Source organism: Ruditapes philippinarum, unplaced genomic scaffold, assembly GCF_026571515.1.
Source record: "Ruditapes philippinarum isolate M1 unplaced genomic scaffold, ASM2657151v2 ctg1849_1_1_1_1, whole genome shotgun sequence".
NCBI lineage: Eukaryota > Metazoa > Mollusca > Bivalvia > Venerida > Veneridae > Ruditapes > Ruditapes philippinarum.
This window is the reverse complement of record NW_026862670.1, coordinates 14855-31596: the sequence shown is the minus strand read 5'-3', so window position 1 is coordinate 31596 and position 16742 is coordinate 14855. Positions and strand designations below refer to the sequence as shown.

At 30.3% G+C, this 16742-nt stretch overlaps 1 protein-coding gene across 2 annotated transcripts in view; it reads left to right on the top strand.

Moving 5' to 3' along the window:
- LOC132719844 (uncharacterized) overlaps positions 1–7469 on the top strand; it is a 49163-nt gene extending 41694 nt beyond the window's left edge. For both annotated transcript variants that reach the window (XM_060703774.1, XM_060703775.1), the window contains exons 3-4: positions 5144–5360; positions 7038–7469. In XM_060703774.1, the coding sequence (XP_060559757.1) occupies positions 5144–5360; positions 7038–7083 (263 nt within the window). In that variant the 3' untranslated portion in view covers positions 7084–7469. The remainder of the gene's footprint in view (positions 1–5143; positions 5361–7037) is intronic.
- Positions 7470–16742: the final 9273 nt, after the last annotated feature.

The following is a 16742-nucleotide window of genomic DNA, read 5'->3' as shown; positions in this document are numbered from 1 at the left end:
GAACCCACGCCAGAGACGTAACTGGATTAGAAGTCATCGACTCTAACCCCTCGACCACGGAGGCGGTTTTTTATCTAATACACAGAGGATATTTAAGTTATTTCTAAGAATACAATATTTATTTTCATCGAATGATATAAAAAATAAACTTTTCATGAGAGGCAGTAGCCACGAGTGATATATGATAGTTTTCATACCATAAGATGAAAATAAATCCTGTATTTATAGAAGAAAAAGAATTATCTGTATATTACAAACATTTTTCTCTATTTGAAAATACAATTTGAATTTTGTGTATTGGCTTAAATTATAAGTAGTAGTCCGGTAAGACACCAGTGAAAATACTGAAAATATGTTTCACAGCAGTAAAATATACATATTTACAGTGAAAATACGAAATAACACGCATTTTATTACATCAATATTCCTTGATATTTTATTTATAAGTATATGATAAAAACTTTAATTTGTATAATCGAATTTTCGAATCCTTTTCATTTTCAGTGCTTCTAATTGATCTTATTCCATTATTTTCATTATTAAATATGGTCTTGGTGAACTTGCGTTCTTTTTAACATAAATGCATTCTTAAACATTTCTAGTTAATTGTTTTAATATCCTTTTAAGATATGATTAAAAATGCTTTTCAATCACATTTTTGGACTGACTACGACAAGTTGTTTATGAAAATAATACCCCACATCGAAGTAAAATTCATTGCTAAATGTTATTTGCATGTAAATTGTTACTTCTTTAAACAAACTTAAATGATGATTAATCACCTATGCTGTTTAATCTTATACAACGTCACAAATACCCATATTTCTCTTGTGCCAACCAGGTGACTTGACTATGCCAAATTGTAAAATGCTTTACGGCGACTTAAGATGTTATTTCAAGTGTCACATGGAAGAATCACCGTCGTATAAACACATCTGTGGATGTATTAAAAACAATTCCATGTTGAAATATTTTGAAATATTTATTTTTGTGCACTACCGTACTTAAATAGATTTAATCATACAAAAACCGAATGTTTTATTGGTTAAGTTTGCCGTATTGGCGTTCGTAATGATCTCCATTATATATATTTCATAGGCCCTTTCTTATAGGTCCTTATGCTCGACTGTTTGTTTATAGATTGTATATATTTTATATTTTACCATGTATGTATGTTCACACAACTTTAATAAACAATACGTCGTCTCATACCATAGTATGTATTCGGTCAATATAAAACAATATGATTATCGTAATGAAAATGGCCAAGACAGCATTAGCAAACGACATTTGCAACACATTTGAAACAAATATACGTTACAAAGCAAAACTGACAAAAGATGCAATTACAGACACTATACACAAATTAAAATTGCATGTAATTTTAAATACACTTTTTTTGTATTGCACTTAAGATGATCGCAAACGCTACCTTGTAATCAACCTTTGGCTCTCAGTTATTTTGTAATTTTCTACGTGAAAGGTTATAACAATTAGGACAATTTGTAGATGACCTATTTGTTTGCCCAATAATTACATGAACTACTTTTTTGCATGATTACTTTTTACAAATTAAGTATTTTGTTCCGCCTCATATTTGAAATACTTTTTTTCTAAGATATTTGAATATAGCAGTTGCATATCGACAATGTGGTGTTTTTAACAAAGTATTTTAGGTATCTTGTTTATTCAACCACATTGATCCCAAAAAGTGCATTTTTCCAACGTTTGAAAGTTTTAAACATGAATTCCAGCACTACGGTTAGTCAACATTTACAGATAACCATAAAAGACCATTAATGAAATCTTTTCTGATCCATTGCGTGCATTTTCGCAGTTTATTGGGAAAGTTTTAAGCAGAACACTTACCGATGTTTTACCGTGTTTGAGGTTTAATTGATCAATTGTCACGGAGTTTCCGATGAGAGTGCTCTTTAGACGAGCCTGTTTTAAAGGTGATTCGTCTAATGTTACATACAGTTAGTTCGATTTGTAAAAGTTGGGTGTTTTCCGAACACGGATGCATATTTGAAAACGTTCTTCATCTCGTGATTTATTTCCTTATCTATATATGAAAACTCGCTTTGTGAAGCCGATTTTTCTTTTGAAATATAGTAATGTAGTTTCAATCTTTCTGTCCTTCAATACACGATTGTTGATATCCATTCGCACATAACTGCAAATATGTATTTATCTGTAGAGTTATAACAATTTTCGTTTCTACTGTCATAATGGCGTGTTTCTTTTTTATATCTATAATACTGTTCGATAATTTTTATATCTCATAATCGGAAATCATCAGAAAACTACCTTTAACACAGATTCAGATATCTCTAATAAAGACTGGATAGATATTAGACTTAATGGTCATTGTCGCCGTGCATGTAGGCTTTAATTAAAGTTATCACATAATATGAGCTGAAAGGCGCTGGCGTACCATATACTCTTTAACCAGGAATCATTTGATGTTAAGACATATCTGTGAAGTATATGTTAGAGCTGTCAACAACGAAGATGTCAGGCACGTAATATGAAAGTAAACAAATATGAGAAAAAATGGTTGGTTTTATAGAATAGGGAAAACAGAATCTCTAAAGCACAGTCTTGCTAAGTTTCAAATTTTGTTATTTGTCAAATTATGACTTACCAAAGATAACCTAATTACTTTACTTTGATTGATTAAAGTAAGTGATACACACAGAGAACGCGCATAAATACATAAGGTTATCTGAATTACATGAGAAAAAATCAAATAGCCGAATACTTTTGACGTTATTTGCTTTTGTGTGATAGCCAAAAGTAAAATCATTTTCCCTAAGAAAATTGAAGCCAATTTTCGAACTATTTTATATCTCTCCGGATCACAGACGGGAATGTGTTAGGCTTTTGCAGACTTGGACTTAAATGTTTTGTTGTCCATACAAAGATAACCTTTAAAACAGTACTCGATTTTATTCACAACCGTTGAGTGAAATCCATGGATTTTAGGTTCATATAACATAACTTCATTTAGAATACTCATCACATACGCGTTATGGTTAAGTAAATGTATTATTAGTGCCATATTCCAAAGAAAGAATTGAGGTATTGTCATGACAGTCTCGTCGGATTCAACGTTGGTAAACCTTCATTTCCATTTTTCCAGAAATTTATCAAAGGGAGATTTTCTTCAAACTTTGTATGCATGTTCTCTATCAAAATTAAAGCCCATTTCAATAAAAGCAGACTGGCAAAAATATTTTGCCAATTTTTGCTCAGCCATACTTTGTTCACTTGGAATCACTTGGCAAACCTTCTTGTTCACTTGGAATCGCTTGGCTAACCTTCTTGTTTAAGACATTCGCTGCGGTTTTCATAGACATACAGGCAAAATGAGACTATTTAAAAGAACTAACCTAGACTCTGCATGATCTTGAAAATACAGTAGAAACATTTTCACCAATCATTTTTTATTAAAACCTAGACTTATAATTTCCAATTTTCTTAAAGAATGACCTGTTTTCAAAGAACTTTTAGTATGTTTACTAGAACGGTAAACAAAACTGTTTTATAGAAGTCCATGAAATGTTGTTTTATTTTTAACAAACAATAATTAAACAAAATACATATATAGAAAAAATCATAATAATAAAATATTATTAAGCATAGGTTGCTGTCCGCGCTAGAACATTTTTGCGTGATCATTTGAACACCCGTTTAGTCCAAAAGGTGTTTCTGAAAATGATATAATGATATATGAAACTAGGGACAACGCCTTGTTTTGCAATAATTTACATCTACCTGACGCTCAGATCAAATTTTGTATAGATGATCCATAACATATGAAAATGAAATGACACCTTGACTATATATGAACTTATACACTTGTGCTAGTCTAGACAAAAAAAATCATCATTTTATCGAAAATTTCAAAATATATGTACATATATAGAGGATAGTGAATGAGTGTAAGTTCAATACTGAATTTATTGCACGAGTTGAATAAAATTATATTATGCGAGTCTTTGGCGAGCATAATATTATTTTATTCAACGAGTGCAATAAATTCAGTAATGAACTTACACGAATTTAATATTCTATTTATCACATACCCAAAATAAATACCGTTAAAAGTGAAATAAGAGTCATTTTTCATTGACGCGCCTATAGTATAACGCTAACATTTAGCGCCTCTTTACACTATGTTTGTATAACGCTAATGACGTCACGTCAAAATATATGCACGGCCGTGCAATACCATTTTTACAGAGTCGCAAAATCGGCACGGGTGTGTGATAAAGTACTTACTGAATAGCGGACATTGCAGACCATGATAAGAAAGCACGGGTGTGTCGGCTGATCGTTGTCTGCAATGAACGCTGGGTAGAAACTGTTGCCAGCTAAAGTTTAAGATAAGCCATGGAATCTTTTTATTTATTTATTTATTTATTTTATGTTTTGCTATTATTATTATTATTATTATTATTATTATTATTATTATTATTATTATTACTGTGTCAAAGGCAAATGTCCCGTTAATAAATTGCCAAATTTTACACCAATTTATATATTCATATAGCTATCTTAAATTATATTATTTAAGTTAGTTTTTATGTACTATTTCTGAAATAATGTCGCTACATCTTTTTGTATGCCCAGTTCGTTTACAACTCAAATAATTTATTTAAAGGCCCAAAAAGTCATCATATTGCTATTATATAATTCCTCAGTTTTATTTTATTTTTAGTATCGTGTTACAATTATCTTAACGTTACCCATTGCATTTGGCCACATAGGTGGTCTATTTTTGCTACTTCTGCTCTTGGTATAATAAAAGTGATTTAGTATTTATATTGGAGTCAAAATAATACTACTTTGCCACTTTCTTTACATTTGCTACCTTTACAATACATTAATGCACGTTCAGTGTTATGTCCTTTAACATCTATATACTTTAAATTCATTATCAAAACATTATTAAACATATGTTTGACTTTTCTAAATCGTAAAAAAATATTTCTGAGACATAAAGTGCCTTCGAATAACGTATATAATCTACACCTTAATTATGTGCTAAAAATTTACTTGCATTAAATTGCATTAAACATGTATTTGTGTTTTGTGTAATGCGAAATACAATTTAAAAGTATTGTTAATATTTTAGTTGCTGAAGATGACGATCAGTTTAGGCAAATATACATGGAGGAAGACCCAAATTATCAACTAGTAAATACAGATAACGTTGAAGAACTTTATTCTAACCCTCCGTCAACTTTAACATCGTCGTCATCATCGTCGTCATCATCGTCTACAAAATGGCCATTTAGCCGGTCAAGAATATGCATAGAATCCTCATTTCCAGGCGTGTTTCGGTGTCACAGGTGAGTGAAAATGCATTACATTATTCGCTTGTTTTCCTTTTTAAATATTTCACAGTTAACAGTGCTTTCTAACTATTGTTTTCAGTTTTCTAGATAATTCTTACACGTTTTCCGTTTTTCCTCATTTATACTTTCACTGTTTAGCTTTCAGTGTTTCTTCATCAAATCAAACACTGTTTTCTGCCTGCCTTTCTTTATTAATTCTAATACTGTTTAATCGTTTCTCCAGTATTACTTACACTATTCTGAGTGTTTCCTCGTCAAATTTGATAGTTATAGCGTTTTCACATTAATTCTAACTCTGTTTTAACTGTGTGTATATTGATACTTACACTGTTATAGTGTTTCCACTTTAATTCAAACACAATGTCAGTTTTTTCACCATTAGTGGTAGGACACTTAAAGGTACTTTTTCATTTAATCTAGCACATTTCAGTTTTTTTTACCATTTCTTAATGCACTAAGCTTTTGTGCGCGTAATTACAGGGCATTGAATAAGGAAAGGGCCATAGGCACCAGATATGACGTTAGATGACGAAATATTGTCACTTATAATTTTTCTTGCATCCTATAATATTGCAAGGTTCTAGTTCCGATGCTTTATTATTTATGCTAAAGGTCAAAGACTAAGACTAGAACAGTTCTACATTTTATTTCACACATTACAAAATGTAATAACCATTGAACCTCCAGCGTTTGCACCGAGTGATCTCCCAATGTAAATCATTATTGGTTCCAGTCAATTTAGCCTTATTTTCATTTTTAAAAGATCTATATCAATTCACTTTTGTACTCCATATAGTATGGTTTTATATTTTCCGAGACCAAACATTCCATATCAAATCTTTATTGTACTCAAAATAATAAAGTTCTGTCAAAATGGCAAAAATATAGTGGTTGAAATAAAGAAGTCATTATACATTGTTAAGTACAATAGTTATTCTAGTGGACAGCTGCAACACCTGGCGCCTCTTCTAATATATGTTAAACAGCTATGAACTCGTCCATTTAAATTCAGTATTGCACTTAACAAAGCATAATAACCTCATAATATGACATCACGCTTAAAGTTTATACTGTATTTCCAACTTTGTATAGAATTCCAATTGCTCCTTTTTCAAACATTATGTATTAAGTTCAGCTGAATGTAAAGATGCACTGGGGCATATAGTTCCAGTCCCGTCATGTAAAACAAAAATCTCAGTAGATTCCCTTTATATGCATAAATAATAATCATGAAAATTTTTTGAAAGTAATATTAAATTACAAATTGAGTTGCAATATCTATTAATATATTATATCGCAGAAAATACAAAGCATAATATAGAAAAAAAAACACTTCATTACGGTTCAGATTAATCAATATTATTCTCATAATGATTAAATATATGCATAATGAATCACTAATACGAATAGTCGTCCATATGAATTACGTATTATTCTTTATTCTCAAGAATTGTAAGTTTACATAAAAGTTTGAGATTATAACGCGGTATTTACAGTAAACGTTATGTACATTATACAGATCTACCCTGGTCTAATTAAAAGAATTTAAAAGAAGCAATAAATACATACGTACATATAATTATTGCGTAAATTGATATCGTTATTTTATCTGATTACATACATATATTATGTAAATTTATAAATAACAAAGTTTCTCTTCTATTGTTTCAGGAGGGGGCGATCTGGCACTTCCGTTGTCACTTTACAGGAAGAATGATAAAGACAATAAAAATGTCTAGTTCAAAAATATCAAAAGGACTAGAAATAAAATTATTCAAATAACAATTTTAACGTGTGTTTATTTAATTATACTATCACCAGGAAAGCAGCTTATCGGTCAATAATTTAAATAAACCATGGTTATAATGATAATTGTTTTTTGTCCTCATATCAGGCTATCATAGCTTAGCGATCAGACAAATATCTTGCAGACTTTGTTGCATTAAATAGAGCACACTGAACGCGATATTTTTCTGTTTAATATTTTATTTTGGCTGAAGAAATTAAAAGCATATTGGTAAAACATCAAATCCTTTACTTATTTAAAATAAAAATGTTAATTTAACATCAAGTTTATTTGAAATAAAGTAACTATAAAACTCTTGGGTACTGCAGTTTATTCAATGTATTGTATACAACCGATATATATGAGCCGCGTCACGACAAAACCAACATAATGCGTTTGCGACCAGCATGGATCCAGACCAGCCTGCGCATCCGCGCAGTCTGATCAGGATCCATGTTGTTTGCTTACCAACTCTATTACAAGTAGAGAAACTGATAGCGAACAACATGGATCCTGATCAGACTGCGCGGATGCGCAGGCTGGTCTGGATCCATGCTGGCCGCAAACCCATTATGTTGGTTTTGTCGTGTCGCGGCTCTAATAAATCTTACGATGAAATTTTGCGCTAATACTTAATAGTATCGTTATCACATTTTGCTACTGAACCATGAGCCGATAGCTAAATATCACAATATTACACAATTTCTCCTCTAACCTTTCTTTTCCTATCTTTCTAAAAGTTATATAAACAAGTAAGTAAATGGCGAGTGAAGTTCGAATAAGAGATACACTGGTAAATAACTAGCATTGTGAACTAATTCAGGAACTGACTGTAAGAACTGCCTTACTATGCAACAAGTCTTTTCGGAAATTTCATATTTCTAAGAATAATTATACTTGTCTAGAACATATAATACCCAAATAAAAAAATATGGTTCTAGTTTCTGCTAGATGGCATTTTAAAAAAACTTTACTGTTAAAAAGCAATGGTACATAGCTGATTGTTGGAGTTTAAATGACATCGACAATGTTAGGTAAATTGCGATTTCAGCTTTCTCGTGAGATACTACTTGGTTCTTGTGATTAGTAACAGCGATATCCGTATCTACTGGAACGTTTCAATAAAACAATCAAGTCAGACGAATGCGACTTCAACAACCTAGCAAGACCTAATATCACTTTGATTAATACATTAACCTTCTCTATCTTTTGCAGACATCATAAAAAGATTCTAGTTATTTGATTGTAATAAAAAAACTGTAGCATTACTTACATTTAAATATTGACCTTCCAATTTTTATACCGCCAATTTTTATTGATATTACACCAATTGAAAGAAATAAATGATAATTACATATTTTACAAACGTATGTTACAAGTATGTCAATAATACTGCTATCCATTATTCCGGAACAGTAAATTGATTTTAAGCAAGATAAGTAAATATAGATTTACAAAGACTTTACAATGTCAATATATATATCCAATTTTCCAAAATAGAGTATGATAATTTGACGTGCATTTATTGCTAGTTGAAATAAATATTATGACTTGTGAAAGCTTATTGAATATTAATTAAGATTAAGTGTCAGTTCAACATAGACTACTGCTCTTTTCCTTGAATTTACATTTTTCAAGTCGAGAAAACTTCCACGGAATTCGAACATGCATTAACATTTTATCTTGGTTTAATCTACAAATTTTACATCGTAGGTATACTACGACGATAATTTAGTTAAGTTACAAAGTAAACTAACAAGTCATAAGTTTTAAACTGTTGACCGTATGTTTGTGGATGATGTAAATTAAGAAAAAATAAGATAAGTAAAGATGTTGTTTTTATAAGGCATATAAAAGTCGATTGTATTATAAACAATAAATAAGATTTGTGCAAAATGTGGAAAGTTGGTGTACAGTCATGGTAGCCGGATGATATTTTAAAATTTCTTGTTTAGCTCAGCTATTATTTGTAGAAACTCTAGTCTGTAAAACCTTTAACGATTTTGAATGATAATTCTAGACATTTGAAATACTTGTTGGCAAATAGAATGATCAATGAACTGCAATTATTCGGGAGCCTATGTTAACAATCACGTCCCCCAGACACCAAAGACACTTCACCCCAAGGCACCATGTTGCATATTTTGATATTATTGTATAATTTAATTTTAACGTTTGAAAAGAAAAGTGGACGAGAGGTGAAGTGTATTACTTTTAAGTAATGAGGTTTACGGGTGTATAATTCTACCTATATCATCCATATAACCCAATATACTAAACCTCTAAATTTAAGCAGTATGCCGTATCATCGGAAAATCGACTGTTCTATTCTCTATTATTTCTTTGTTATTTAAATGATTTTCTACCATTTGGATCACTTAATCATTATATTAAAAAACGTGATAAGATTAAAGTGTACGTTCGATTCTTATAACCTTAAATGAAATCATTCAATTAACTTTAATAATGTAATATATTTTGCTACAGTTGGAAACTGATTTGATCAGTCATCCCCTGGTCCCTGATCTGCGATACTCAACCGTTGAGACGGTCCAGTACCCTAATCCTAAGAGGGAATTCTGGCGCATCGGCAACACTAGCTTGAACAAAGTTTACCTATACTTATTTGTTTGTAAAATCATTGCAGAATCATTGTTTTAATATATGAAGAAAAAGGTGATTTTTCTCTCACTTTTTTGAACTTTTTTTTCCGCAACAATAAATGAGATTTAAGATATTTGGCTATGCTCACTCAAAATCATCTCTGGTGTAAGAATATGGGTAGTAAATAAAGCGACTAACCGCAAAAAGTGTAACAACAGTGATACGAAGCAAAGTGATGAAAACACTGTATATGACAGACAATGAAACAGTGAAAATCCATGTCAGAGTTTAAAACTTTGGAAATTGACCTCTAAATATGGTCGCGGAGACATGTTTGTTGAAAATTTATTTTGCACTATGAATTGTCTAAGTTCACAAAGGGTCATAATTCAGTGAAATTCTACGCTAAAGTTTATGGGCCTTAGAAATAGACCACCAATTTTGATTATGCGATTAATTTCAGGGTTTTTATAAAAAAAATTCGGAAACTGATGTTGCACGTTAAAGTTTTAAATGGATACCACCGGTATACACAGTTCTGAAGATTCGTGCTGCTTGGGAAACTGTAACCAAGAATTTTCTAACTTCACAAAGGGCAATTTAATTTGGTCAAAATCTACATCAGATCAATGGTGCTCAGAGACTGACCTCCAATTATTGCCCAGAATACATTTATTAAGCTTCAAATTAATGCGTTTGTCTGAGGTAACATGCTAAGCTTTAACCACGAATTTTCCAAGTTAACAAAATGGCTATCTAACTATCAATCAATATGACAGAGTTATGGTCCTTGAATAGTGACATCTATTTATGGTCACGAAAACATGTATTGAGATTAGAGTAAATACCTTCAAGTAAGTTCAATTTCAGTAAAAAGAAAGCATCAGAGCACGGGTCTTGGGTAAATTAAGTCTTAGATATGATCCCGAAGACATGTACAATGTATTTAGCTTCAAGTGAATAAATTCAGTAAAAAATGAACATCAATTTTCAATGATGTTACAAGGAAAACGGTCAAAATGGGCCATAATTTTGTCACAATCAATGAGAGCGTTATTGGCATTGGTCGCCAATCTTAAAGAAAATTAAAATTAACTTTACTGACACCAGTAACAGCTGATCTTCGAATAGATCAGCTAAAAAGCATCAGCGAGTCATTTATTGAGCAAGTGACACGGCACCTTGTAATACTCCTAATTTTATTTTAAGGATTAACTATACTTTCGCTTCAGGGAACTGTTCAGAGGAGGGAATTATTCAATTATAACATATCTGCCAAACAAATAAGTAAATGAATAAATCCTTTGTCTACCTTTAATGACATTACCTCAATCTAACAGGTCTAGTACCTTGTACTGTTTGGTGGTTTTATATCAGTAGCAATTCAATCTTAGCTGTTAAAAGTAAACAATAGCACAAGTCGTTTATACACCTGAAATTTTAAACTTTTATTACAGTTCTAATTTGAGTAAGGCATGCCTCAATCTATTTAAAGTGAATGATTTACCACATACACATTTCAACAGTTATACTGTTACACACACTTTGTATTAAAGATTACAAGAAACAAGCTTTCTCATAGGTGTGGCACAGTCTACGTCAAACAAACGTATTCCTTATAAATTTACCTGTCTGAATATTTGTTATGAAAAAGGTATATTTTCCTCAAGAATAAGTAGTATTTAGTGTAAAATCTATTCTAAACCACGTATCTATGGAATGTCTGGCTGCAAATTATGTTTTCTTAAGGATAACAACATTTAAACGTGCTCCTTCAAAGTATTTGTCTAGAAAATAGTAGTGTAAGCAGAATTCGCGATGCCGATAAAAAAACAACATGTGCCAATGCGTTTGGTTCACTAAATAACGTTCTTTCCATGTTTTTTTCATAGGTTTAAAATGATAAATATTAAATCAAAGAAATAAGGTGTACTTGACATTAATGTTTTTAACTTGTATGGATGTATTTTAATAGTTAAAAGGAGTATGTGGAAACCATATTGTTTTCGTTTGCCGAATAATGGTTTTTAAATGTTTTTATGTAATTTGAATTGAAAAATATTCCAAAGACTTATAAAAATATTTAAAAGACTGTCTTTGAAACCCAATCTCATGATTATATACTATGACTGTTTTCGTCTTACTGCCAGAACCCATATCTCTCCTTGACAATTTGTGTTATGTCTAATATATAACATGGTTATTGATGTGTTCAATTGATATAATATTTACATTTTTTATATATTTTTGCATATTAATCAACGTTATTATCAGTTTTTTTTATAAAAATTATATATTGCCATACCGACATGTTGGTGTTAGAAATTGAGTTCAGTAACCGAAACACGACAGTCTTGTTTAGAGACACAATTATCTTACAGTCTTCCATTTAAGATTAATAGCCCTACAAAAATTAGTATGTCATTGTTATATGCAAGCTATGCTAACATTGCTATATGACTTTGCATGGAAAACAAAGAACTAACATAGGCAAGTTAACCAGTTTTACCTCGGTCGCGAATCTGTTTTTAAGATACTTTTGTTCTATATTCAGACAGCTATGCTCCGACCGAAAATATTGCGATGCTCAGTCGTGCTTACTATTATCTTCACTCGTTTATTTTATCATTCACATAAAAACTTACTTTATTTGTTATCAACCTGCATCATAAACGCTTTTAGCATATCTAGACATAATGGTGTGCTTTGTAAGATAACACCTTGTACTATTTGTCTGGAGTGTTATTCTCGATTGTTCTCAAACTGCACCTAAAGTCATGCCTAGCTCCATACGCGAGGACGACAAATGTACTTGCTACCGTTGGTGTCCTATTACTGAGATTATAAAAATAATAACAACTGTACAAGAAACGGTGCCCCGTGCGAATGACAAGGTCATAATACTTTATTCAAGCAGGCACCCATAACTACTTGAAATGGAAAAAGTTCAAGAATTATACAATGAAGTTTATTACAAATGAAATAGAAATAATACAAAAAATTGATAAGCGTTTCACGTAATGGCTTAACGTAAAGGACATATTTAACAAACTATGATTATTATTTATGTTTAATGACTTTTTTGTTTGTCTGTTGTGTCTTATTGTTAATAATAATAATAATAATAATAATATTTTTTTATTTTTTTTTATTTATCTATCTGTTTATTAATTTTTAATTAAATATTGAATGATCACTTTAATCAAAGATTGCCGCGGACCTTTTTGCATCTTAAATACTCGCATATTTATTTGTCATCAATTGGTTTACATAATACATCCTCACACAAAATCCATACCAGACAAAGCTGCCAATGACTACCGAGGGAAAGGCATATATATACACATGTCAACAATATGATAGATTAAAGTGATAAAATGCTAAATCATACAAGCAAGGTTTTCAATAGAACCATTTAACAACAAGTCACATAGCAGCAATATTGGCACCAAAATGCTATCTATGATTGCTGAATGATAAATTCAACGACTGATCTTCATATACAGACTATTACTATTGCCAATTATACACTCTTGAAAATGCGTGCCGGTGTTCAATTTTGTTTTGTTTTGTTTTTTTCAAAATGTATATTTAAGACCCATTGCTTTTATCATTAATTTGTTTCCATATGAAAGAAAATGACTTAGAAACATACATGTACATATGGAATGGATATTTTTGAAGATATTTATTTACTTTTTAAATGGAACAGATTGTTTCAGCACTAGTGTATGATAATAATGGTCCTTCGGGATCATTGATGCCAGCACTATTAAGTGTTGAGAATTGAGCACCGCTCAAGCCGGTGCTAGGGGGCGTGATGGATGTTGGACTTTTTCATTATCTCTCATGTACAGACTTAATCAAACCGAGTCTGTAATTTTCATGTAATTTTGTTGTGATTAATGCTTCCGAGGGATCACTTCGCTTCCAGATTTTTATTGGATTTCATGCTATACTCAAATATAAACAACCATATTTAAATATCATGTAAGCAACCATGCTATACTAAAATATAAACAACCATGTTTTGATATAATATAAGCAATCATGCTATACTCAAAGATACACATGCTTTTTTTTAATATTATCTAAACAACAATGTTCTACTCAAATATCAACAACCATGTTTTAATATCATTTAAGCAATCATGCTTTACTCTAAAATAAACATCCGTGTTTTAAAATAATCTAATATGAACAACCAAATATGAACAACCATGTTTAAATATCATCTTAGCAACCAAGCTATACTCTCATATAAACAACCATGTTTTGATATCGTGTAAGCAATTATGCTATACTCAAATATAAACACCCGTGTTTTTTTAAATATTATCTAAACAACAATGCTATACTCAAAATAGCAACAACCATATTTTAATATCATCTAAGCAAGCATGCTTTACTCTAAGATAAAAAAAAAACATGTTTTAATATAATCTAAGCAACCATGTTATACTCAAATATGAACATCAATGTTTTAATATCATCTTAGCAACCAAGCTATACTCTAATATAACCCCCCACGCTAAATAGCATCTAAGCAACCATGCTATACTCTAATATAAACAACCATGTTTTGATATCATCTAAGCCACCATGCTATACTCAAATATGAACATCCATGTTTTAATATCATCTAAGCCACCATGCTATACTCAAATATGAACATCCATTTTTAAATATCATCTTAGCAACCAAGCTATACTCTAAAATAAACCCCACGCTTAATAGCATCTAAGCCGCCATGCTATACTGAAATATAAACAACCATGTTTTAATATAATCTAAGCCACCATGCTATACTCAAATATGAACATTCATGTTTTAATATCATCTTAGCAACCAAGCTATACTCTAAAATAAACCCCACGCTTAATAGCATCTAAGCAACCATGCTATACTGAAATGTAAACAACCATGTTTTAATATCATCTAAGCAACTATGTTAAACTCAAATATGAACAACCATGTTTTAATATCATCTAAACAACCATGTTATACTCAAATATGAACAACCATGTTTAATATCATCCAAGCAACAAGACTTCCAAAGCCAATGACTGTATAAATATTAAATGCTTGTACATTAAGTCTTCAGGGTTGAAAAAAGAGGTAAAATATAGCCGTCGTTCAAACTTAAACCAAATTTTTATACAGAATATAATTTTGTTTTAAAACTGTATTAAATTGTTTGTTTTACATTTTATATGTTATCATTACCCCGTCTTTTATATTATTGAAATTATTCGTGAAAAGTCGTATATTTTTGTCTTCGAGGAAAGAACCTCTAAAGAACCAATACAACTGCATTTTAACAGTCACATTTAATAGTAAAACCTGTCTTTTGCAAAATTCTGTATTGATAAAATGCCACTTTAGATTTACGCGTTTCCTCCGCTTTTCATCGGATGCTGTTTGCAAGTAGATGTTCATGTGTGGTAAAAAAAAGTTCAAGAAAAGGTTAAAAATGTAAATATGGTAAAATCTCAATTCTTAAAACTATCCGGACAGATTGACAAATATGTTAGAACTATAATTAAAATTTGAATACTTTGTTTTTAAGGATTTAAAAGTATATATTGAGCAGATGTAAAAAAAAAGATATAGATACTATATTTATGGATATGATACTTTATAAAGAAGATATGATATAATATGATATGATATTAATATAATATGATTTTATAAAGTACAATGTTGTACTATAAAGTATATTTAATTATATAATTCATGTATTATAAGTATTTAACAACAAAATAACATATAAAAGAATCGTTGTAATACGATCAGAAATAAAATTGTATAATTTGAAAAAAATGATATGTTCCAATGTGAATCAACAAATAAGTTAATATAAATTGATAAATTATTACAAGTAATAAGACAACGTATTACATGTAATTAGACAAATTATTACATGTAACATGACAAATTATTACATGCAATATGACATAACATGACAAACTATTTCATGTAAAATGACATATTATTACATGTACTATGACAAATTATTACGTGTAATATAACAAATTATTACATGTTATATAAATTATTATCATGTACTATGATACATTTTAAATGTAATATGATAATTATAACATATCATATGACAAATTATTTTACAGTCATGTAATATAAATTGTTACTTGTACTATGATTAATTATTACATGTAATATGACAAATAATTACATGATATGATAAGATACGATAAAATGAGATCAAACAAGACTATACGATACTGATTTACTCTACGACATTTTGCACGCTACGATATCTTGCTATGTAATGTTTTCACGATATTATAGTAATATTTGTTATTCCCTCTTTTTTCAACACTAAACAAAATATTGTTGTCATATTTCATTAAAAAACATTTGAAGAAAAGTCCATTTAAACTAAAAAAACATAAAACAGAAACAAACATGCTTTTACATGGTGTAATACTATGATAATTTTCATGACTGCAACTTATTACAAAAGTCACTGTTGACACACATACATTCACAAATATTACAAAAGAGATCATCTTTAAAGTGTCAGGGGCAAAATTGGTAGGCATTAACTGTCATGACTAATAAATGAAAGAAATATTCAAATGTTTCGTTAAAGCTTTTAACTCTTACATGAAATCTTCTTACGTTGCCAAGATACGTCAGGATGGTTGCGTATGGTTACAACATTCTTAATAGAAGAGTGTGTATATCTGGGAGTGTGAGATTTTCCTTGAATAGAATTGAAATATTGGAACTATATCATTGCCAAAATGTCAAACACCTTTGAAAACCCGACTTCTTTTTGCTGTCGTCTAAGAAAGGAACGAAAAAAAAACAATACATTTTTGTAGGAGGTTGGTAATAGATAGATAAACTAAACAGCAATAAATCGTGTGAAACGTTTGTGAGTTCAGATGGAATTTTCTGATTATTCAACAATACTTTTAAGCCGGAATGAAAAACATTCTGTTGTATATGTTTTAAGA